The sequence below is a fragment of the Panthera onca genome, chromosome B3, assembly GCF_046562875.1.
Source record: "Panthera onca isolate mPanOnc1 chromosome B3, mPanOnc1 haplotype 2, whole genome shotgun sequence".
NCBI lineage: Eukaryota > Metazoa > Chordata > Mammalia > Carnivora > Felidae > Panthera > Panthera onca.
Window position 1 is genome coordinate 123,434,024 of NC_138344.1, and position 26,291 is coordinate 123,460,314.

The window sequence follows — 26,291 nt, forward strand, 5'->3', positions numbered from 1 at the left end:
TATGATTTTTCTTCTCTGTCACGTTATGCTTTAAAAATACATTCTTTCTCCCCACATTCTCATTTTTTACTATTTTGTTTGGTTCTCTAAGTGTGTATTTTTCCTATTTGTGGATCCAGCTTCCTACCAGTAACCTTGGGCAAGTTATTTAACCTCCCAACCTCTGTCAACTAGTCTATAAAATGGGATTATGGTAATACTTTCCAGGGGTAACATGAAGATTGAGTTGAATACATGTAAAATGTTCAACCTAATACTCTGTTACTTAATTCAGTACTCAATAAATGTTAGCTATGAGAATGATCAACCATTTGGGTAGCATTTTTTTTTTTTGACTGTTATGTATTCACTCAAACAGATCACTTCACTGACTATTAAACAACCCACTGTGCCCATCTCAGGGAGATGCTGTGTCTTTCCTAAAGTCACATAGTAAATGTGAAAGACCATATTCTCCCATTCTTAACTGGGCACAATTTCCACTATTGCTCCCACAAAAATTGGGGAATATTTTGAAAAATGCATGGATAGAAATGAGCATCTCTCTTCTTGTGTCATCTTAAATTTATTCTTTTTTTTTAAGTGTCCCATTACATAGGTCAGTACCAATCACCACGCAGAGGTGGTTATTGTAAGATGTGGAGTCAAAGATCCTTTTGAAAAGAAAAGGTTTCTTGAGCTGTGCTGAAAGACTCATTTGTAATGAGTCCAAGCTGTCCTCCTGGCAACAGTGACAATATGCTTCCATGAAGCAGTTGAAGGAAGACTGAGTATTTGAAGGAGTGACCATCATACTTCATTGCCTAGATTGGAAAATGGTGTTAGAAAGTCCAAAACTATTTTTGATTTTTTTAAAGGGTAAATGTTTATTTTACCCTGGAAACATTTTACCTTTGAAACATTCTAGTCTTATGTTCCGCTCGATTCCGTAGGAGTGGTCACCTTTTGATTTTTGGATATCTTCTTTCTCTCCCTCTGCTACTGAAAGGATCCTCTTAACTAAATTTAAAGCATCGTCAGAGCAATCTGGCAAGGTTTAATTTATATTAAACCGTGAGATTAAAATACGCCCTGTATCTGGGCATCCAGGAACAAAAGACATCTGGTCAGGCAAGCTTGACACAATTTCTACAAAAGTGATGTATTCTTTTCCCAAGCTATCCTATTTCATTCACTGTGATAAGTATAGAAACCATCAAAAGGACTTTAGTTGTGCTACTTGTCTCTTGCTAATGTCTAAACAGTAAAGAAATATGGAAGAGCTCCTACAGCATATTCACATAAGTTATCTCATTTTGAGGGCCTGCTCTCAGGAAGTGTTCCTGCCCAACAGGTCCCTGTGTATCACGATGAATGGGTCAACTCCAAAATCTTCTCATGGACATTCATAGGATTTTATGTGGCTCTACTGAAACATCCCACTGTGAAATATTTAGAAACCAGCTGGGTCCAGGGCATGCGGTATTGACTCTTTGTGAATCAGGAAGGATCCAAAATGAAAGTCGTTCTATAGCCATTGGGATCTGATATCACTTAATTCTCAGGATAGAACTCAAAAGCAACTTCTTTCTTTGAACCTGAAAATAGAAAGGCTAAGGAACAGGAGAGGGAAATAAAAGAAGAATCAGCCCAGAGCTGGCATCCAGGTGCTGACAAATGTTCCTTATAAAGCCTCTGATTACTGTCTTGACACAATGCAGTAGTGGGGACAAGAGAGGGGAGGTGAAAGGTGAGTTAAGCGTGAGGGATTAATTTTAGCCCCAGCTCCAGGCAACCCAGGAGACTGAGCTGACTGGGATTGTTAAAGATCCTCTCTGCCATGCCTGGGTGGCTGGTTATGTCACTGGGGCTACTAGAACCCTGAGCAGGGTGCATGCAGTAAGAGGCCTTTTAGGTCAGAGACAGGCTTCCTGGAAACTGAAGCCTGAGAAGCAGCTCTGATGTATAGGACTTTCTCTTTTCCCACTGCAGATGGTGCTGAGACCAGAGTATCCATTGCTTTTCTTTTTTTCTTCATATTACATGGCAACTCATTGGAAGGGCTCTTGATTGGATTCCCCTTTTCCAGTCAGTAAAATGCCCCCTGATGACCTGAGCTTAAATGTCTGACCACCCAGCTCAGAACATGAAAGATGTAGAAGAGGTTCAAAAGGATATTGAAGTGGTTCTTCTTCTAGGACAGTAGATTAGAAAACTCTTTATATTTGAATATGTCAAATTCCACAGAATCTTGTCTTTATAAGTATTGAAAGCAAAAACATTGTTATAGTGCTTAGTGATGCTCAAAGTGCCTTCATATGCATTATTACATTGGAGCATCACTCTGTCCTGTGAGAGGGACCAAGTTTGGTATTATTACCACCATAGCCATATTCAGATTACATTTGAGGCTGTGAGGGGCTAAATAACTTACCCAGTATTCACACAGCTGAAGGAGTAAAGCCAAGATTCCTATCCTGATCTTCAGATTGCACTAATTCAAATTTCCTACCCATTTTCCTATTTCTTAGAGTCATGATTTTATTGATACCAACATTAGGTTATTAGGGTTTTGTTTTGTTTTTTGTTTTTCATTTTTTCACCAGAAATATTCTCAAGTAGAAGTCCCTGCCTGGACCAGTTCAGTTAGTTAGGGTTTCTCAACTTTGGCACTCTTGACATTTGCGGCTAGATAATTCTTTGTTGCAGGGGGCTGTCCTTTGTATTGCAGAATGTTTAGCAGCCTCCCTAACTTGCCTACTAGAGGCCAATAGCATGTCTCCAATGCCAGGAGTCCTCTGGGGGACACAGTTACCCCTGGCTGAACAGCACTGAGTTATGGAAAGTCTCCAACATATTTTATTTCAAATGCTTATTGTCCTTTTATAGCTTACACAGTACACATGCAATAAGAGAGATCTCTTTGTCCACATCTCATCTTCAATTATTGAGATTTTGAAGAGTTAAAAACAAGTCTATGTTCTTGACATGATGCTGAAATTTCTCAGGTCTTGGGTTTTCATTAATTCCTACCCAGGAGGTTTTCATTCCTTTTCTTTCTCTTTGCCTGCAAACATTTGAGGCCTTGCCAGATTCGAAGCAAGCATTAAAACAAGCCCCATCTACTTGCTCATTCATCCATTCAGGACCAGTGTTGCTTTCAGTTCAACTGGAGGAAAAATAAAAACCAATCGTGAAATCCTGCAAGGGGACTAACAAGTGTAAATACAATCAAGAGGGAAAGCCCGATTTGAACATGTTTTCAAGACTGTACAGATATAATGGCAACTAGAGAGAAGCTCACTTAATGAATGTGTTTGAACATTGCTAGGTACATTTTAAAAACCATCTTATAAATTATAAGTTCTTCAAACATTTGGTCACAAAAAGTATCAATTAATCTCTCAAACCAGTGCATCCTGAATCCTTGGACTGCTAAATAGTTCAAATTGTTGTCAGGAATGAATTAGGAGTCACAAACAGGTGAGTTTCTACTTATAAGGGACTTGTAACTTGTTGCGGTTAGTCTTTGGTGACAAAAAATGTTTAGGGGTGCCTGGATGGCTCAGTTGGTTGAGCGTCAGACTTCTGCTCAGGTCATGATCTCCCAGTTCATGAGTTGGAGGCCCTCTTCAGGCTATGTGCTGACAGCTCAGAGCCTGGAGCCTGCTTCTGATTCTGTCTCTGTCTCTGTCTCTCTCTCTGTCCCTTCCCCACTCACATTCTGTCTCTCTCTCTAAAAAGAATAAACATAATTTTTTTAATAAAACTATTTTTAAAATGTTCAAAATCTTTTCAGTAGATTTTTTTTAATTTTTATCTTTTTATGAAGCACTGTTCTTTAACTGGGCTACAAATGAGATTCTCCTGGGAACTATTATAAACTACCAGTTCTCAGGCCCCAGTCTCAGGTAATCTAATTTAATTGGTCTGGGGTGTGGTCCTTAGATCAGCAGCATCAACATCACCTAGCAGCTTGTTAAAAATGGGGCATCTTGGGCCTCACCACAGACCCACTGAATTAGAATTTGCATTATAATAAGATACTCAGGTAATCCGTGTGGAGTGTTAAATTTGAAAAACACTGGTCCAGGCATCAGTAGTTTTAAAAAGCTCCCATGGTCATTCTGTATGCAGGTAGGTTTGAGAATCACTGTTATTGAGAAAGCTAAAAATGACTCTTTTTTCTCCTTTCAGACTGACTACAGGGTTGTTCAACATGGTAACCACTAATTAACCACATTAGCCACACTTGCAATGCCACTGATATGACTGAGACCCTGAAAATTTATTTTTATTGAGCAATTATTATGTCCTAAGCACTGAGGATTTAAATACATTTTTTACATTCAGTCCTCTGGCCAGCACTATGAGGCTAGTGGCTGATGGCTTATATTGGACAGTGCAGGACTAGAATATACTCTCTCTTATTACCTTTTACTTATTATATAAATGTAAATATTTACATCATCAATAAACTCATGGGCATTTACCTTCATTTACCTTCTGAACTCACCTAATGTATTTCGTCATTGTACAATCACTGGTTAATCACTCCACTTGAATCATGGGATTGTTATCCCAGAGATATAGAAATGGCAGATGCTACTATCAACCAAATTCGTCCAGATGGTGATGGCTACCCTTTTTGAGCATTTCCTACCTACTTCCCACTTCAGGTATAACATATTATTTACCCTTGGTACAACCCTTGAGATCACTGTTAATTTTATGCCCATTTCCTAGAATAGGAGCTGTTCAGAGACTTTAGGTACTTGACTAGCTCACAGAATTTTTCTCTCAGGTTAAATCTCTAGTTTCTGCCAAGTTACAAGTTAGCATTTCCCTGGGCATTTATGACATTTGCTTTGCTCCACAACATTGGTTAGTTCTTTGGGGACTTTGGCAGCCTCTTTCTTTTCACAATCCTCTTTTACTTTCTAGCACCATCTCTACATGGATGGGAAGGGCTTTATTAGATGAAAGTCTGTTTTACTGTTTAATGGTCTTGCTTGGGGGATAGGAGAGTTTTGAGAGGGTGCATAGTATTTTTTTTCTTTAATTTTTGTTTTATCAGGCAACCTTCCTTTCTCTTCCGTGAATTCCCAGCCACAAGATAAATAGCCTCGTCTCTTACAAGTTAAATACAATTACTGCTATCAAACCTAGAGTCTTCCTGTCCCTGTAAATGTCTCTTAGAAGCTGATAAGCGTTTCAAGGCAAACTGTGAGCTTTTGGCTAATGCTAAAATTAAACATAACCACCACAAAACGACAAGAATACACACACAAGCGCAAACACATTTATATACACATATATGTTTACATGCACACACACCCTATGGAAGGGAACATTTGGGATAGAGGGAAAAGGAACTCATAAACACATGACACATGGACACAAGACACATGTCCCTGAGACATTAAACCAACACATGACTCAAGGTTATTTATGATACAATTAAATAACACGCAAAGGAGTTTGTAACCATTATGAAGATTTACACCAGATAATATGACAGCAATTATAGTGACTAAAGACATTATTTATCCAGAATTCATTTGTAAATGGGGCAGTGCTTTTGATATAGAGAGTTGTTCATCAAAAGAATAGTGTTTCTGGAAACTTCTATAGGACTTTATGAGGTACACATCTTGGGTCTTGGTTCATGCTTTTCTCATCTTTCATAGACTGCCTTGAGATTTAGAAGGGAAGATGGAATTTAACAAATTAAAAGCCATATGTTAATTATTTACTTAATCATACATTAAATGGTATATATGTTATAGTCTAGGAACTCAGTGAGAGAAGTAAAGAGAAAATTGAGGGTCACTTCCAGACCCTTAAGGTCATTTAACTAGATATGTAAAGAAAAGGATTTCTTAATTTCTGTGAATAATGAGTACATGTACATATGAAACCAAACACTTTCAAGATTAGAAATACAGTGTGGTCACCTTTTATGTGATTTTTAAATTATGCTCACTTGAGATTAATGTGACATAAAAGTACTAATGACATCTCATTCTATGCAAGGCATCTATAATTAACACAGATTCTTCCAAATTAAACCAATCATCAAATATTGCATAATGTCAAAACCAGGCTAAGTGAATTGTGTTTGATTTTTCCTATTGTCACCAAGAAGCTCCAGTTTAGATAATAAATAGAAATTCTGGTCTACAAAATGGGTCTTAATTATTAAAATTCAGAATCATTATCCTAACCGTAAAATGCAACTATCCTGTACTGTTTTCTCTCTGCCCCAGAGTTAGATGGACATCAAATGCCCTAAGACCTGTCCAAGAGTGTAGCTTTATTTATAGAAAAATTTCCCACTTCAGTCTCTTCAGTTTAAGTCTTATACAAGGTTGCAGGGTCCCTGTAGTTATTTAAAGTCTAAAAAGAACATTGAGCTTCTTATAGAAAGGCGGTGCATAAATATCCAATAATAATAATATATATTCACACACAGTATGTCATTTATAATTCTATAAAGCACAGAGGGTAATGAAAGGCACTCTAAACTGTAAATCACTCAATCGATTGTAATCATATTGCAGCTCATCTCAAAGAGATAAAGACTTTCCACTCCTCTAAAATCCCTGTCAATACCCCAGCAGGCTGAAGAAGGAGCAAAGCAGGGTCAGAGGAGGAAAGAGAGAATGAGTCAAGGACAAAGGGACACTTTCAATCTTCAGTTCATGGAGTGAATGTGGACTGGATTTGATTCCCACTGATACTTAGTTTGGTTTATGAGATGCTTTCTTTTTCACATGGTACTTTTATAGCCTTACAGTAAGTCCCTGATGCTCTGTGTGTGCCTCGATGGAGGGGTTTGCCACATACCAATGATTGATATACGGTGCTGCAGAAGAACAATTGGGGACTTAGGCATATAAGTGGAAAATGACAGTTCAAGCCAAAAGCTAAGGTTATATCAAACTGTATGTTGGAAATGAGTTGATAATGGGCCAGAAGAAAATTTATATTGTATTTTCAAGCAGCAGTGACACTTCAGAAGTCTCTTCACTAACTGATGTTGCCTTTTATTAAGAAGAGATGTTGCTAATCCCCCATCCTCATCAACAGGATGAGTTTGAGTGGAGTGATCTCCTTATTATGCATTTATTCATTCCACCATTCAACAAATATTAATTCAAAACCTACTTTGCATATGAATCCATGCCAAATGATGGGTAGAGGATGGGAAATAAAACAAAGCCTCTGCCCTCAAGGATCTTATAGCCTAGTGAAAGAGAAGGGCATATACACAAGCAAGATAATTTTCATACTTAAATTTTATTATGCAGTTATTAAGTGCCAGGCATCACACTAAAACTTATATTAAATCTCTAAAGTAGCCCTAAGAGGAAGAGACTATTTTTATCAACATTTTATGAATGGTAACATGGAGGCCTGTTAGGTTAGCTCTCTTGGGGTTTTAAGCTAGTACACAAATACCTGGAATTCAAGCCTGTATCTCTTGGGAGGCAAATGTAATGCTTCTGTGCACTAGACCATATTGTACCTACAGTTCTAAGTAGCATAAGAAGGCACTGCAGGTGACATCTGGATTCAGTGGCACACATAAGTACCTGATGGAGCCTGAGGACCAGATAGGAGTAGCATGGGATAGAATTTGGGATGTGACCTAGGGTTCTCTAGGACAATGCTAACCAACTCTGCTCCCCTACCTACCTAGACATACAGAAGCATAAATTGTGACATGACAACCTGCAACATTCACACTGAAGGAACGAACGGGCAGCCATTGTTCATACCTTATTTCACTTAGTGTGATCTGCCCAATGGTTACAGAAGACAAGTATTAATCTCTTTCTTTTATAGAAGAATAAGCCAAGGTTCTGGGAGCTGATCACATTTGTTGCAGTCACAGGTGCAGAAGGTGTCAACACTGGGATTCTATATAGATTTTTGTTTGTTCCTATACTCCTCTCTCTTTCTCTTACCCTATATTTCCATCTGTTTCCTAGGGGTACTTCAGTTTGTATTGTGTATAGAGCTCAAAATCATTTGGCTGACAGAGGTAAATTCACATGCAAATTTACTATTGTTTTCCACATCCCAGTGCATGCAGTACACTCTGTAATCACATTATTAAACATTTACTAGAAATGTGTTTCTGCCTGATGCACAATTGCCAGTCTCAATGTTTAATTAAACTAAATTTGTTTTCATTTTAATCACATTATTGAAATGTGGTTTTCTCGGAGTTCAATGGTGAAATCTTCATTCCAAATGCCTGCAAGTATGTGAGAGCTGTGTATCCTGGACAAGGGTATGAGGATATTATAACATATCCTTGAATAAGGGATTTTAGGGGAATAATGTTAATTAATAATACGTGACACTGATATAGTGTTTATTTTGTGTCAGGCTCATGGATTATCACCTTGAATTCTCACAGCATCCTAGAAATTGATTCTATTATTATTCTCATTTTGGAGATGAGGAAACAGAGTCTCAAAGAGTTTGAGTAATATACTCTCCAGTATCCTACAACTAGTAGGTGATGAGGCCAACTTGGATTTGAACATAGGCATGGAAAACCCGATTGATTGATTTTATTTTATTTTATTTTATTTTATTTTATTTTATTTTATTTTATTTTATTTATTTATTTTTTTTAACTTAAGTGTTTTCTACACCCAACATGGGGCTCAAATTCACAACCCCAAGATCAAGAGTCACATACACTTCTGACTGAGCCAGCCATGCGCCGATATCTTCATTTAGAGAAACTTCACCTCTAAAAGGCCAAATAATAAAAATTATAGGCTCTGCAAATTATGAGGTCTTTGTTGCAATTATTTAACTCTGCTGTTGTGCAAAACAACCCTAGACAACACATAAATGAATGGGCAGTGCTGTGTTCTAATAAAACAATTTACAGAAAGAAACTATAAGCCAGATTTACCCATTGGCTGTAGTTAAGGAGTCCTCGATCTAGATCATGCATATTTTGAAGCCTATAGCTCTGTTGTTACTGATCCATTAGCTTTATTTTATGGATTGTTTTATCTCTGTTAAGAATAAAGGGAACAAGATAATCGCTAAGTGGATGAGTTAAATCTGAGAGACATGAAAATAGTATTGTTAAGTAGAGTACTGTAGACCCACTGGTGAGGTTAATTTAGGATAAAGAAATACACAAGTGGGACACACAATCCATGTACCTGTACTTAAACAAAAATCCAACCATACACTGCTTTCTTAACTGAACACCAAAGACACAGATTCAGTTCTACCTTCATTTATGTTATGTCATACATTGCTTAGAACAAGATCTGAAAATAACAAACTAAAAGCCTTAATATTTCTCTAGTTCTGTTACTTCTACTTGTAACGGTAAGTGGTAGTGATCCAAATACACTCTTTCTCACACACTTCTTAAGGGAGTTGCATACTTTTCTTTTGAATTTATTTATTTATTATTTTAGCCGGCTCGGCTTCCCTAACCTATTCTCCATAGCCCTTCTGCATAAAGGCTCCAGCTGACCTCTTAGCATTTATCTTTTCTTTTACCCACTCACTGATATGTCCATCTTCTGAGTCCCAGAGAACCTTCTTTTCATTTTCTTGGCATTGGTTGTCCCTAACTGGTTGTTGGGAGCTTCCTACTTATGCTTTTATTCTGTTTTTGGCCATTGATCTGCCATTTCTAGGGTGGACTCTTCTTAGATGTGATCCAGCTTATTTCTTTTTGTTCACTTCTAGAGATTTTAGAATCTGTTTCTATTTATTAAAGGAACAAGTACCAGATTCTACTTTATATATGTATGTATATGTGTATGTATATGTATATGCATAGCATGCACAAGTTTAAATTTTTAAAAATCAAACTAAGGAAGACCAGATTTTACTAATAGAAAATGGCAGCCCCTTCACATTTTTCTGATCTCAGTATTGACTATAATAAGAGTCAAAGTTTCCACTCTCAGAGTAGAAATACCACCAGACTTTGCTCTCTACCACCCAAGCAAAGTAGTCACAGTGGGGGAATCTATTAATTCCCCCCACCTCTTTTTTTTTGACTCAAAGTGGCAATATAGCAGGTGTTCAATAAATGTTAAACTGCACATCTGTGCTGAAATTATTGAAGACTTTTGATTCCATTGTGTATATACAACAGTGTACACCAAGGTAAAGAGTATCCTTTACAAGCATTACATATGCTTAATTTCGGGGCACCTGGGTGGCCCAGTCGGTTAAGCCACCTCTCTCTCTGCCCCTCCCCTACTCACACGGTCTCTGTCTCTCTCAAAATAAATAAATAAACTTAAAGAAATTTTAATATACTTAATTTCATTTTAAATAAAATCCAAATATAACAGATTTTTTTCTTATGAAAAGCTTTTGAAATTTTACTGGGAAATTTTCTTTGTTGTCACAATTAAATCTTATTTGAGATGATTCACTATAGGTCTTGAAGAGTGAATTTCCCAGTGTACTTAGACAAAATGGTAGAAGAGAAAAAGAACATTCAGGCATCCATGAAAGTTTAAAAAATAACTAAATATAAATCTGACATAGATATATATGTAGAGTAAAAATAAATCTAAAATCTTCTCAGACAGCCAAGGTTTAGAAATACTTAGTAGGTCATTTTCAAACCTATATAAAACTGTTGTGAGCTGTTGACTATTTCAAATAAAATAGGAATTTATATAAGTGAAGTACAAACTGAAATAGAACCAAAATGCTTTTAGACTTTCAAAATGAATAGCCGGAATTTTACTGAATTTTCTGTGTGGTGAGGGTGGAGCTGGACCTCCAGAGAGGAAAAAAAATGAAGCTAATACATGGAAAAGAAGATATTGCTCCCAGGGGGCAATTGAGATCTCCTAGAGGGGAGAAACCAAGTGAAATCTAACAGTCTTGCTTCATTTTGTGGCTTTCTTCTACTAAGACCTCAGAGAATTTTGAGTTCCAAGAAGGTCCATAAAGGGAATTTTGAAATACTCTTAACAGATCTGTTCTTGAAATAAGGCCACTGAACTGAGCAAGGTGCTTTGCCAACACATTGACTCAGAGTCCTGACCAACTCTGATCCCAGGCCTGTATGACAATTCTCTGGCCTTAATCCCATCCCCAGTAGCTGTACAAAATTCATCCACAACACTTCTTCCAAGCCCTACCTTCTAGTGATCTGGTTGAAATGCACTAGTAGTTGTAGAGGTCACCAATAAACACTCAGGCCAAAACATTAATGAACTTTTCAGCCAGTAAATCCAGCTCATTCTGTGGCTGCATAATTACATAGCTGCATCATTCTGTCAGGTTGTAGTTGCTTTAATTTTTTCTGGTCAATGAGAATAATCAATATAAGTATACTTTGTTCCTCTTGCTTGTGGCTTTGATTTCTTGATTTGTGTCACTCCCCTCCACGGCAGCTACTTTGAACAAGTGAACTGTTAACTGCTCAAGAGTTTGAGCAGTAATTGTGTACCTTCAAACCTCACTGCCTTTTAAATGGGTACTAACACCTGAAATCCGAATTGTCACAGCCAACTTCTAGGGACAGAAACAACCCTAGTACCTGCATTCCTTTGTTAACAGAAACCATGCAGATCCTTCTGTGTAAGTATTTATTAAGCATCCATCTCTATAAATCTTTGTACTAGGAAGTGAATAATAAATAGGAATTGGACCATTATTCAATCAGAATATATATATATATATAAATATATTTATATATATATATTTATACATATATATATATGTATATATAAATATATATATATATATATATATTTAATTTATTTATTTTGAGAGAGAGAGAGATTGCAAGCTTGTTGAGCAGGGAGGCGCAGAGAGAGAAGGATAGAGAGAAAATCTCCAGCAGGCTCTGCACTGTCAGCTCAGAGCCCATCACAGGGCTTGAACTCACAAACCATGAGCCCAGGACCTGAGCTGAAACAGAATTGATCTCTTAACCAACTGAGCCACCCAAGTGCCCCTCAATCAGAACATATTTAAATCAAACAGCATAATTAAGGAAGAAATTTATTTATTTACTAATCACTGTGTCTAGGTTCCCTTTCAGAGTCACACCCAGATATAAATCTTGGAAAGAAAAAAAATAATAAGATACATCTTTGGACAGCATCCCTGAATTTGGTTAGATGGGAAATTGCAATCCCTGTTCAGAAATCTAAAAACCTGTAAAGATTCCAGTGTGATTTAAAATAAGCCACCATCCCTGATAATCCAAAATGAAAACATCAAAACAAGAAAACTGCATGTGCTTCCCTCACCTGTTTCATCTCTGGTCCTAATTGTGCCTTATACTTAGTCATGTTCTCAGTGCTTTTTGACAAGACAGCAATGAGGCATCAGCAGACACTGCATGAACTTCAGTAGGCAAATCGAGTCACTCAAGGGCCTTCTTTTAATATCTTGGATCATTATTGCAAAGATAAAAGTGGGGCTTCTGAACGAGTAAAATTCAAAGGAACTTAGCAATTAGATTGGTAATAATACTAGATCATCTGGTACATTTTCTTGGTTGGTTCAGAAATTTCAACACAAACGGACTACTCTAATTTGACTAGTATAATTTGCAATGTTACAGATGATACAGTTTGCCTTTCTTCTACCAAGAAAATAGATCTGTCTTATTTCTCCTCTTTGGCTTGAAAAGCATTTTTGTTCAACTCCATTATCACTAGGAATGTCATTTGAAATTATTCTCAGTTATTTCTTTAAATCCTAGATATTTTTTTCTTATAGCTATCTAGGAGCTGTTTCTTGTGGAAAGGTGCAAAGCTCTATGGAGAATATATGAAGACATTCTCTCCTTTGAGATATTTATAAATTCTCTCTATACAGGATACACACACACACACATCAATGGGTAAATACTAAAAACCTTGCATTTGCGTCAGCACAAATAAATATGTTGAAGCATAAAATAGCCTAATGATCTTTAGATAGTCCTCAGATAACCAAGATTTAATATCATGTTATTTAATATTTTATATTAAATAGTTAAAAGAAGGGAGAGTTATTAATATTTTATTAATATATTTCAAATTTATAGGTTTTAAGAGGTTATAAGAACCTTGGTAATCATTTAAACTTTCAAAGATAATAAGTTGATAATTTATTGGAGTCAGAGCACCTGCCTCTGTTTGAGGTAGCAGTAGTCTAGTCATCAATTTCATGAATATTCTTGAGCACTTAATATGTGTCAGTATTTCATGTCACTCTGTGTTAGAAAAGGGATTGTGGAAGTAGGATGGTGTGAAAAGATTTTTCTTTAAATCTTGTTTGTAAGGTGATTGTAGTTCCATACCAAACAATAGCAACAGCAACAAAACATGCCCTCAAGAACTGATATTCACTTGCAGGATAGAGGAGTCTGGGTTCTAAGTAAATATTTTAAATGTATGGATAATATTGCAGAATTGTTGACCACTTTCTTAAAAGTATTAAAAAAAACTGATTTTCTTTTAAGAAATTGATATTCTGGCCAATACATTTACAATTTGAACTAATACTTGAGTTGTGACTTGAAACATGACATACTTCTAATTATTGACAACTATGTGTCATTGGAGTTGTCAGTCAAAACATCTAGATGTTAGTTGTTCTTACTCTTTAATCCCTTAGATTTTGATTGTTTTGATGCTTCTTTCTACAATCCAACTGCCATACTAACGTAATACAATTCTGACACCAGCTATTAAGTCCTGGAAAAATAACTTCTAAACTCTCCTCAGTGAGTTTATGAAGGTCACTTTTCGCTGATCCATTAGCTTTAAAAGGAGTTGAAGAGGCAGGGCCTGCTTTTTAAAAGCCAAAATTGCAAGGTGGGAATGTTGTTTTGTCTGGTTTTGGTCTTCAATTCAGTGTTTTGCTTTGTTTTTATTGTCTTGTATTAGTAGGGAGTGTGGTGAAGCTGATCTTTCTATTCTAAGCCTCAGGAACGCTATTTGTAATCAGTGATTATTCATATCCTGCAGGAACATCAATGGTTTGCTTTGGTTCGAAGGTTGGAGTAAGGGATGGGAGTAAAGGCAATGTTAGCTCAGAAAAAAGGCAATCCTTCTCTATTCCCCACGGAATCCTTTACGGAGTAAAAAAAAAAAAAAAAAAAAAAAATCCATTGGTAAGTAGGGGCTACAGTTCCAGAACATCTTGCCATTAAGTCCAGCCTGCTTTTCTTACAAGCCTCTATCTACCCCTCATTTGAATAGTGATGACAGGAGGTTACATAAGTTGCTGAATAGCCCCTTGTTACCTCTAGAGTCAGCCCCACCCCCTCCCACTCTTAATCTGGTCCAAGCTAGAAATGGGGACCAGAGAAGTATCAGCGCTTCTCTGGTTTTCCTGCCCTGTCCCGGCTTCCTCAGCTTCCTGACCTGTCCCTCTCCTCTGAGGAGCTGTGTTACTGCATCCCTTTCCTTCGAATAGATAATTATCTCTTAAGAATGAACAAGAGGGCTAAATATAGGTGGCAGGTCCTGATGCCTCCCTGTCTCCATTCCAGGACCCCTAAGGCTTGCACTACACAAGCTCCTCTGACTCCACAGATAGCAGCTGAGCACCTCCCCCTCTTTCTGTTGGTCCTTGATGGAAACCCTCACACAGGAAGTTGCTTCATTTACCCAGTCTCTGCTTCCCAGTCCTTGCTGGATTTCCCAACTCCCTGGCTGTATCTGAATAACAGAATCGTTCCAAACCTTTGTTACTGATTGGCTCATGTGTCTGTGGGTCTTATAGGTGTGTTTTTCGGCTGGCTTGGATGGAGCTAGATGGTCTTGACGGCCTCCCGCCCATGTTTGGGGCCTCAGCTAAACTGGAGGAGTGGCTTGGATGGCTGGGGTCTTTCTTCTCATGATCTCTCATCCTCCAGGAGCTGAGACTGGTTTTGGCTTTCTTGATATGGCAATCTCGGGCTTCAGCAGCATGAGAGGGCAGCACTATCATGCCAAGGCTATTCAAAACTCCACTTACATCCTGTTTGCTAATGTGCCCTGTGCAAAACAAAGCAAGTGTCAGGGCCAACCCAGAATCAAGGGGTAGAAAAGTAAACTAAAGCTCTGATGGGCGGAGTGGCAACGTCTCATTGCAAAGGAGCGTGGATATCAGAATGGAACTGTAGCTATTTTTCAGAGAGCTTTAGTAGGAAGCTTGGGAAAGGTTGTCACAGCTGTAATTGTATTTCCTTACACATTCGTTCTCTCAACCCTAAATTCAGGACTCAATGTGAAGTTGTAAACTAGTGGCTTTCACTGAGGAATTGTCCCCTCCCTACTTTTTTTCTTTAAAGTATGACACTTTGGAATTAATCTTGGCTCTAACTGCCATATCATATGGCTGCCTTCTTCTTCTTTTTTTTATTTTCCTCAGCATGTCTTATCACTGTGCCTAAATTGAGTTAATTGCTTTTTTAAAAATTAAATGTCCATTTTTTAAAATTTTAATCTTGTTTTTATATTCCCTTTGTATACTTTCAAATACTTTATCTGCTTTTGTTTTGAGTATTTGTGATATATTGGTGTTATTTATGAAAAGAGTTTAATTTGTATAGGCTGTGTTGTCCGTTTCATTTTTTTTCCTTTGCTTTTCTTCTCCCCTCCCCACCGCCCCCCCCGCACCTTTTTTTTTTCTTTTTAGCAAAGATAGTTATGCTATAAAAACAGTCCCCTTGCTGATCTATAATTTTCTATAGACATTTTCTCTGAGCTCCATGCATTGTTTATCATTACCCTTTGTTTATAGCCAGATTTGAGGCCGTGCTGCAATTCTCATAAACAAATCAATTTGAATTAATTTGCCAAGTAGAGTTAACGAGGCATTGTATGAATTCAAGATATACTACAACTATTGCATTCCCTGAGGTCATTTCCTCCCGGGGAAAATTTTGATTCTTGTACCACATTGCAGTAGTGTATATCTGACCTTTGAATCTTGCACCAAATGATGCGTGGCTGCCAACTAGTTCATTTTTTGAAAAGCCTCGGAAATGCCATCTAACCAAACAAATAGGAGTTCAGACAATTCTTTAATTAATACCTTTGATGGGGGGGAGGGTTATCTTTAAAATCTGTAGTCTCTGATGCTTGCCTATGCTAGAAGTCCTATTTCCAGTGACATTTTAAATGGGAAGGTTGAGAAACATTCAAATAGGGAAAATATATTTCTTAGATAATCTTTGAAATCCCTTCCACCTTAATATTGTACACCCCTTCTCCCAAAATATAAACTGTAAGTTCCAAAGAACTCTACTCCCAGAAGCAGCATTTTAAACTATAAAACATAACAACATTTGCTTAAGCAGGATCTCTGTGGTTGTGTATCCTTCCCTTCAAGCCCACCCCTTCACCCTTACACATCATCTGTCACCAACGCGTCATCTAGAAAGGAAAATTTCCCTCAGAATGTAAAAGCTGGGGGGGGGGGGTGGGAAGGAATGTAAAGGCCACTAAGCACAAATGAATAGGAAAATCCAGTTCTCCTTTACTCTGAGGAAATGGTAATAGAGTTTCTCAAGGGAGTTCAAATCTCTGGGTCTTAGATGTATAATTTCCCTGATGCTTAAGGAATTGAACCCAAGCCCCCATTAATGTCTGCTCAGTCATAAGAGAAACCTAGGTTGGGAAAAGTGTCCCAAATTTTACATTGTAAAGAAGGATGAATCTCTTAAATTTGAGAATGATACATACAAATTCTCAAGTGTTTTGTGTAACAGAAAAATCATTATGCATTTAACTGTATTTAACAAAGAATCTGATAATGGCTAAGGACTATCATGGGCTCATCAAAACAAGTCTTACCAAACTAGTCTAATTCCCTTTGGATGACATTAGCAAACTGGCAGATGAGAGAATGTTATAGACACAGTGTATCTTCATTTCCCTGGAAGAGTATAATATCAAGAGAGCTATGACAGTATCTTAAGAAGATCTGCCTCTAGTTGAACTGAAACAGTCAGATGAAGCTTTTTAGTTCCCTGTATCTATTGCTGTGTAACAAATCACCCCAAAACATAGTGGCTTAAAACAACAAAAACTTACCATCCCACAGTTTCTGTAGGTCAGGATTTGGTAGCAACTTAGTTGACTGGATCTGGATCAAGGTGGCTGATGAGTTGGCATCAAGATCGCAACTGGGTCTGCAGTCATCTCAAGACTTACATAGGCATGGAGGGTCTGGTAGCCTCAGGTCCTTGAACATGTAGGTCTCTCCAAAGGGCTTAAGTGTCCTTATGATATAATACTAGCTTCCCTAGAATGGGTATTGAGAGGGAGTGGGAGAATGAGGGAGGGAGAGAAAATGAGAGAGAGAAGTCACAGTGCCTTTTTTGACCTAGTCTCTCAAGTCACACACTGTCACTTCCAACATACGCTGTTCTTTAGAATTGAGTCCGTACTAAGTAGAGCCCACATGCAAGGTTGGAGAATCAAGCCCCGTGTCTTACAGAAAGGAGTTTTAAAGAATTTGTAGACATTTTAAAGCCATCACAAAATCCTATTCTGTAAATTTTTCAGGGTCTTGAATAAAAGCACAAAGTTATGCTTATCAAATTTGCAGATGGCATAAAGCTGAGAAATGTGTCTCCTACAAGAGACAAAAGGCCTAGAGTTAAGCATTTTCTTATCAGGTCGGAATGCTGCTATGAAAGAAAAATGAATAAATTTAATGGGGTGTAATTAAAGTCCTGCTTTGAAGTTCATAAAGAGTGTTGCATGACCGTAAGATGGCCAAAACTTTGCAGAAAGCAATTCAGTTAGAAATCGTGCTGGGTTTTAGTTGGAAATAAGCCTCATGTGTGACAGTCCCATGATGTGGTTGTTTAGACAAGTGTTGCAAACCAGTATATTAACCAGATCAAGGGTGGGTAGTACACAATACAGTGACTGTGGTCTTTAGATCCCTTGGGAATAATATATTCATTTGTACGTATAAGGTTTGAGGTTGGTCTAGAAGACCTATAATTTATAAATACCAGCAGTTCCGTCAGATCTAAACAGAAGAATTCAGACAGTATCGGTTTATCATGGCATCAGACATGTTGATATTGGTGTGACTTTCCTATTGATGAGGATGAAAATGTTTATATTTGTTACCCATTAAAGTTGTCCTTCCATACTTCCTACCTATCCTCTGAGCTGTATAGGAACACTGCACATGCATGATATTTTTTTTTCTTTTTACCAAATATTCTAGCATTCTGCCTTTAAAAACATTGACTTTGATTTCCTCTGCATGACAGGAATGAAAGGGAAAAGGGAGTGGAGAGAGGAAAGTTGCTAGAAAGAAATGAAAGAAACAGATTAAAGAGACACAAGAAGACACAGGGATGCATGAATCACAGGGAAGAATGACCCCAAAATAACACTGTGGCTTTTGCCTCAAGGAGGAAATAAGTGATAAGAATAAAAGGCGCCTGGGGGGATCTGGAAGGGGTCATATGTCAAATGGTTGAAGACTGGACATTAGCGCTTCATGTCAAAAGGAAATTTGAAAAGACTTGACACTAAAAATTGTGTACTGAAGTAATTTTTGTGAGTTTACCGTCTTTTGAGTTTAACCCTTTTGAATTGGGCACTATTTTAATAATAGCAACAATAGGGACAAGTCATGTATTGAGCACTTAAGTTGTGCCACACATTGTACTAAGGACTTTATATACCTTTAGTTCTCACCGCAACCCCATGTTGCAGTTATTATTATAATCCTCATTTTATATATGAAGAAAATACAGCTTGAAGACACAAGACATAGATATTTTAAACATGTTTACCAGAAAGGAACTAGACAAAATTCAGACATTGCTATTGACTAGTCTAGCTTTAGTTCATATTTTGGAATAATTATGGAAGGAAATAAAATCTTGTAGCCTATTTATATTTTAATTTGTAGCATGTCATTTTTGAAAGTGGCTCTTAAATAAAGAATAGATGCTACATAGATCTATTGTACTGAAGCAGATTCCATTAGAAATTGCTTGAAAATATTCCTTGAAATTATGTAAACAAAGATATTGCAGTCCTGTTTTAGTAATATTTCTGGGATTGAAAATATCCTTTATGGGTGAGGAGAAATGAGAAGTTTCAGGGGAAAAGGGCTTCAGAAAGAGAGTTGAGACTGGCATCAACATGCAGGGAAAGGGTAGGGACTGGTAATATATGTTCTCATTGTTGCATCAGTGTAAATGGTCTTTAATATAATTACATTTCAACAGAAATGGCACTTTCATTTAGATTTGGGATATGAAAGAGAAGTTCAATGTTAACGTATTTGCACAAAAACTCACCTCAGCCAGGAACAAAGATTAAGGAATTGAGACATGGTCACTTGGATACCTGGACATTGACCAGGGTTACATCTCTAACATGGTCCTCATCTCTCAACATGTGTTAGGGAAAGATCCTGAGAATTAAAATAAATTGTAAACTCTCCCCATTCTCAACCTCTTTGAACACCTCCTAAACTAAGCTCTTTCCTGGATTATTGCATTTAATTTGTATAAAACCTTGCAATAAAAGTTATTATTTTCTTCTTTTTTTTTAAGTGAAGAAACTCTAGTCATCTAAAGTAAGTAAATTGTTCAAGTTCACAGAAATGGTAAATGTCTGAGATAGGATTTCACCCAGAGTCTCTCAGACTCCACAGCCAATGTTCTTTTCGTTCATGTTTGAGCCATCTTTGCTTCAACAGCTTAACTCCAGTAGCCTAGAGATGGTGAATTAATACAAAATTACTTTGATACAGGAAGGGAATAATATGGTTTTCCACATATGTCTTCCATTCCTGGACGTTTCCAAAACACATGAGATAGTAAGATTCCTTGGCCAAGTTAGGGTATGCCTGGGTGACCCATACTGCTTTCCAGAAGCAAGCATCTCATCACTTGGGAAAGGTGGATCCCTTGGCTCACAGAACCACCCAACTAAGTCTGGAGAATCTTGCTTACTTAATAATGCCCTTGTGCTCTTAGTCTGTTAATTCACTTCCCCCAGTTGATCAGTTTTCTCCTCCAAGAGATTAATTTCTTTCCTTGGCACATGGTAGGATCAAGCCCATAGTATATAAATAGTTCTTTTTTCTTTAGCCCCAAAGGTGGTTTTGAGGATTAATGAGATGATGCTTATAATTGCATTTTGAACTTTTTGGTTGAAAGGCGCTTTATAAATACTAGTTATTTGGTTTTTGTTGAGGTCTAATCCATCACTTACAAGTGGCCAAACATTCAGGGTGCCCTCTGGGTAGCACAGTAGCCCACTTTTTGACTCCGACGGGAGTTCATCTGAGTCAACATCAGGAAGGAGACCAGAGCCAAGCTTAGAGAATTTCCCCAGTTCCTTTTCTTTAGTGTCTTATATTTGCTTTGAAACTCACGAAGTGTTCCTTAGGGAGAGAGACTTTGTAAGAACCTCTGAAAGCCCTACTACTTGAGCCTACTCACATCGATTTTCTTTTGCCTCTGGCTCTAATACATAGTATTCATTCTTTGACTGTTCGTTAGACCCATGGTCTCATTTTTTAGTGTCAAGAAAACAATAAACAAAACCTTTTTTTCCCTCTTATTCTAGGACTCAAAACAAAATGCAAAAAAAATACCTCTGGCATTAATTTTGCACAGATGAATGCTGTTACAGTATTCCTATTAGCATGTCCATGTGCTTGACAACATTTCGGATGGTATTTATAAGAATTTTCTGCCAGCCTGGTGCAAATTGCCAGAACCTTTAGGACACTCTTCCTCAACACAGAAGCAGTATATCCTCATTACCTGTGGCTGGACCAAGAAATCACATTAGTCAATGCCTGAATTGTTCCTTTACTTTCAGTGGTTTAAGAAACCCACTTTGTTTTGGAAATGGGGTTAGCTGAGTATATTTTAAAAGACTCAGAAATCTAAAAAGAGCAACAGCCAGGAGATTTAGGGGATATTTAGGATGTTTTATTTTTCTGTGTTTCATTGATCTTTGAAAGATAACCTTTGTCAGACCAAATGGAATATGCCCATGTTTTGAATGGAGGCCTGGTAAAGTCCTGAGGCCATGGAAGTACACCCTTTAGATCATTAGGGAACAACTGAATTGTATTAATAATGGTTTTTAAAACTTGAATGTTTTTCATACTCATGTTCTGAATATGCTGTACCTCTTATTATCTTATACTAGGTCCAATGGTGAATTGGGAAATGGGGAAACTGAGGCCAAGTCACTTGCATGAGGTCACACAGCTATTAAATGCTAAAGTTAGAAACCAAAGCTAAATTGGTCTCCAAAGCCCATGCTTTTAACTCCTGTGCTGTATTAATTATGGCTTAAAGAAACTAAGTATAATAGCTAATGAATAGGATCTGCGTTTGGACCAAGAGAGTATATAAAGGTGTTGTAAAATTTATTTTCCTTGCTATACAAAAGTTCTCTGTATCATTTCATTCTTCTATTTAAAGAATACTTATTCCTTTGGGACTGACAACAAATTTCAAATTTACTCCTCTGGGAGTGCTTGACAACAAAGAGGGTCTGATGTATTGGGGAACTGTTGAAGGGTCAACTTGCCTTCTTTGTCTTACTTACTCTGTTCTCTTTTTTTTTATCCTAAATAGATTCACTCAAATGTAAGAAACATGAGGTATTTCTGAATAAAGTTTGAAGCTATGTATGAACCAGTTGGGCCTCAATAATCTCACCTCAGAGTATTCTGTTCTTCACAATATTATAATTTAACAGTGCCTGTTGTATGCGTCTCCAGGAGTTGAAACACTTAATAATTAGAAGCAATGATACAAATGCAAGTGAATTTAGGAGGCCAGTGGCATAAAAATATCAATTTCTGATAAAAAATGCATGGACGCACACACAAATACACTCACCTACATACCTTTATTTTAAGTAGAATAAAATGTGACTAATTTCTTTTCTAAAGCTCAGTTCTTTGTAGGTGAGTGTCACATCTATATAGTAATTTAAGAACTGTCTATTTAAAGATCTCATGGTATAATTTATAGATTTCTCAGTGTGTTTGAGAAGTATGGTCATTACATTTTGTTGGTCTAATTAGTAATGCACATATGTCTCGTTTTAGTGACATCATGACATTACTGTTCATAAGGCCATTCTTTCTTGAGGATATCATTACTTTCTATTGAAGAATTGATTTCACTCTGTTTAAATTTTCATACTGGTTGCTATATGAAATGTACAACTGAATGTCATTAAGGATTTAATACGAATGTACATTAATTTTTACAAGGTTTGCTCAGCTTTCAGGGTACTCGCTCTCTATGAATTCTTATGTTTAGAAGGTTGTTTACTCTTTAGTCAGTCTAGCAAATGGGGCTTGGGGTAAATGAACTCATTCTCATGCACATGTTTCTAAAACAGTTCTTACTAATGTTTAAGATAAATTAAAATAAAAACCAACAAGAACATGAAAAGAGACTAAGAACAATGTTAATGTGGCAATTTAAACCGGTTTGGTTTTCCAAATGACCTTCCATCTTTCACAACTTTTAACAGTATGCAAGATCACTATCATTAGTGCCAGACACTATCACTCTGGTGTGGAAAACTTAAAAATTTTTTCTAAATGTCTTTAAAGCTGAGATGGAGAAGAATGACTCTCTCTCTTTCACTTCCCCATGGGTCTAAGGTTGAATCATGGCTATGCTGTCCTCCCAACATATCGCTTATTGATTACCCAACATAGTTTTCTCTTTTACTAGCGTGTACCATGCCTCAAAATTATCTTCTGTAGAGCTTTAGGTTTGAGACAGAGTGTATGGGGAGGGCATGCTTAGGAGGACCAAGAGCCCCTATGTATTTAGAGAAAGTAAATCATTGTGCTTTCTAATTTACTTAATTTAGTGCATATACAACTCTGGCAGTTTGGAATTTTGGATACTACTGATTTTACCCTGCATGTTTCTAAGAATATTTAGCTTTATATTTGCTATCGACTTCACTAATCCATTCCACAGTGAGTGGAGAGACGGTTATCACTATATTAATGTTGCAGCCAACAAGTTACAGAAAACCCAAAGTAATAGAATATATTTAAGGTGAATCTGGCACAACCCATTTGCCATCTTTCAGTATAATGCTTTGTTGTAACTTGTTAGATAATCTTTCTGGCTTTTAGACTTTTTTGTAAATCGTTTCCAAGAGCACCTGTTTTGAAATTTTTATTTCATTTTTAATGTTGGTAATTTGGAATGGGATTCCCTAAGTTCCAGTATAGGGCTGTGAGTGAAAATTCATGAATTAAAATTCACTAGTTTCTGCTTGATCACTGTGAGGTTGGTTGATGAGACAGAACAGTTCCCCAAACATGGCTTCATTATTTTGTGATTTGAAGCATATTCATTAGGGGTATATCTCTACAATACTACTCTCCAAGTCTGTCCTAATTAGACAAATCATCCAGGGTGGTAACAACAGTTACAAAAAGAATAAGGGGGCATCGTAGCAGTTAAAAGCATTATGTTTGAGGCTTGAAATTAATTAGATATTTCATGCCTGAAGGAGGTATCCTGAACAGGCTTTATGAATAGATACTTGTTCAGAAAGGACCTCTCATAGAAAGGTAAGAGAGAGAGAGACTAGATAAACATATAAAGCTTGCATCTATTAGTAGTAATAAAATTTAGGTACTTAAAAGTCTGCTAATACTCTATCACTATATTTATAGCTGCTTTGATTTACAAATATTTACTTTGGGTTTTCTTCTTTTTTAAAATGTAGAACAAGTCCGGACAGACGAATAGAGATGTAAAGAATCATCTGTGATACTCTATTTAACATAGTTGATGAGATACCAAGGCCTCAGAGTAAGAAGTCACCCTTGGCCATCAAGACTTAAATTGTCTTCTTCCCTCCACCAGAAGTTAGAGCAGTTACAAACACTTGAGAATAAGGAAGTACATGACCCCATGCTTCTGATAGGGTTCAGTACTGTGAGAGTAGATCATGCATGACTGAGACAATGCAAGTTTCCTACCATAGATAAAGCTGATCTGGTAGGCAAATTATTCACAAACCAGGAAAATCCTGTGCCTCCATTGGCCCAATTGAGGTGTGGTTGGGGTGAGATGGATTCCCATCTCATGCTCCATTTCCAAAATATGATGATGGAGCACTGCATAGCTAAGACTAGCCTGACCTCAAACCTGTCAACCATGGGCAGAGTGACTTCGACTCCACCTCTACTAAAGATAAATTGATATCTATCTCTAAAAACTTCATAAATAAACCAACAACCTAGGATGTTTTTAATGACGTATTGACTTTTCAGATTGTTTTTTAAGCTGTTTTTTAAACTTTAAAGGCAACACTGATAATGAACGCTTCCAAATGGTAAAACAGAAAATCCCCTTCAAATATAACCGGCCCGTAGAGGAGTGGCTGCAGGAAAAAGGTAACCGTCGTTAAAACTTTCATTTTAAAATCATTTGATTCTAAACCCTCATTTTTAAAGCCTGCAAATAAATGTTCCTTAAATGATAATCGCCTGCTGCATAAATGACTGTTTTAATTTTCATTATAATTTGTGTCAGCTTCCACCTGCCATATGTTGATAAATCATGCTATAATACATTGCCATTAAAATACAGTTAAAGGGACTAACATCTAGCTTGCTATCAGCGTGATAACCACAAACAAGAAATTTCAGGATCCTCTAAAAAAGAAATGTATTATGGCAATTTAACCACTGCATGACATTATTTGTTAATTTGTTTTAAATTACCTCTTATACCAAAGCTTTCTAAAGAAATTTCAAAAGTACTCTTTAAACTTACATCTTGAGGCTGTTTTGGCTTTACTCTCTAGCATGGATAACAAAACAATCATCAGATCGACTTATAACATAAACTGCCTAAGACAAATGTTATTAAGGGGAGCAGTGTTTTTTTAACAATTTGTTTTTAAACAAAGAAAGAACGAGAAAGATGAATTTTGCCTTTAGATTCAAACTTACAGAGGCAAAAGTATTTCATAAGAGGTTAATTGTGTCCTAGTTGCTGGCTGAAACTAAAAAAAAAAAAAAAAAAAAGCTTATTTTACACTTTGGTTGTATAATACCCTTATGTGTTTAATATTTATGCAACAAAAGTGGAAGTGGTTAAGACAATGCGTTGGAAAAGAAAGGCTCATGAAAGGCAAAACAGCAGTTCTGATTTACTGAAGAAAACAACCACTTTGTTAATAAAAGAGGGCAGCGGTTATACCTGATGTTAGAATTTTCTGTGTGGCTTCTATTTGTTACGACGTAAACTATTATCTTCCAATGAAGAAAATTCTCTATTTTCAGAAGCTATTTATTCCCTTCTTTCCTGAGCCAGTGCAAGCTACTCTTGTCTCAAGACCTTCAGTGGGTTCTTAAAATTCGTAGAGATTTGATGTAGTTACACACAAAAAGTAATTGAATATATTAATATGCAACCTAAGCAAGCTTAATTACAGTCTTAAGTTGGGTGACAACATTCAGACCCTTAAACACGGAAAATCCTCACTGAGACTTAACTGTTTGCCCTGTTTTTAACGTATGTGGTCTAATTAAAAATAAATTAAGAATAACTCTAAAAAGCAAATAATTCGTTTAGTAATCACCAGCTCATAAAGTCCCTTTAACATTAAAGACTACGATTGCCTCACTTTTTAAAAAAGGAGAAGAAAACTAGATGCATGTCTGAGTCTCATGTGCCTGAGAGAACTTTTTTTTCTTTCAATTTTATGTTAATAATATTTTCTTTTACTCCATTGCCTTTTGAAGTCTAAGTTGAAGAGCATGCCAGGCGTTTTCATTTGTATAAACCATTATAAAGTTATGAGTAGGCTTTTAGTTTTCCTGCTGATAACATTGTTATCAGTTGGCTTTCATATAGAAAGACACTTTGAAATATACAACAAATCGAGGGGGAAGGGTGGTTCAGGTGGGATGGAGGGCGGCTTTCTAGTTTCTTAACCAAATATGTATATGTTCATATATGCATATAATATTGAAAATGGTATTTGCAATCTTGGAGTTTCTCTCTTCTGCATTATTTTAACGGAAATTACTTTTTTTTACACTTTGGGTGAGTAACATCTATTCATTCTATTGCTTTACCCCTTCCTCTGTCTAGCTAACCTTCCCTTCAAAAGGAGTAGAAAATATATACCAAAAGACCTTGTAAAGACAATGAGTGAAAAAGGGTAAAGATGGAAGGATGAATAGGCAGACGTATCAGGAAAGTACTTGGAATGCCTCTTTGAAGTTATTTCTGTCATTGGAGAAGAGATGTGGGTCACAACATCCCTGAGTCTGTTTTCTGGCTCTGT

The 26,291-nt window shown here is 36.8% G+C and overlaps 1 protein-coding gene across 17 annotated transcripts in view; it reads left to right on the forward strand.

The window, feature by feature from the left end:
* Positions 1-26,291, forward strand: part of NRXN3 (neurexin 3) — a 1,572,196-nt gene that overhangs the window by 1,388,504 nt on the left and 157,401 nt on the right. For 9 of the 17 annotated variants that reach the window (XR_013556003.2, XR_013556004.2, XM_060620435.3 and 6 more), the window contains one exon: positions 24,298-24,387. The exons of the other annotated variants lie outside the window; for them this stretch is intronic. Coding sequence is in view for 7 of the 9 variants with exons in the window: in XM_060620435.3 (XP_060476418.2) it covers positions 24,298-24,387 (90 nt within the window). In the remaining 2 variants the exon portion in view is untranslated. The remainder of the gene's footprint in view (positions 1-24,297; positions 24,388-26,291) is intronic. 17 annotated transcript variants of the gene reach the window in all.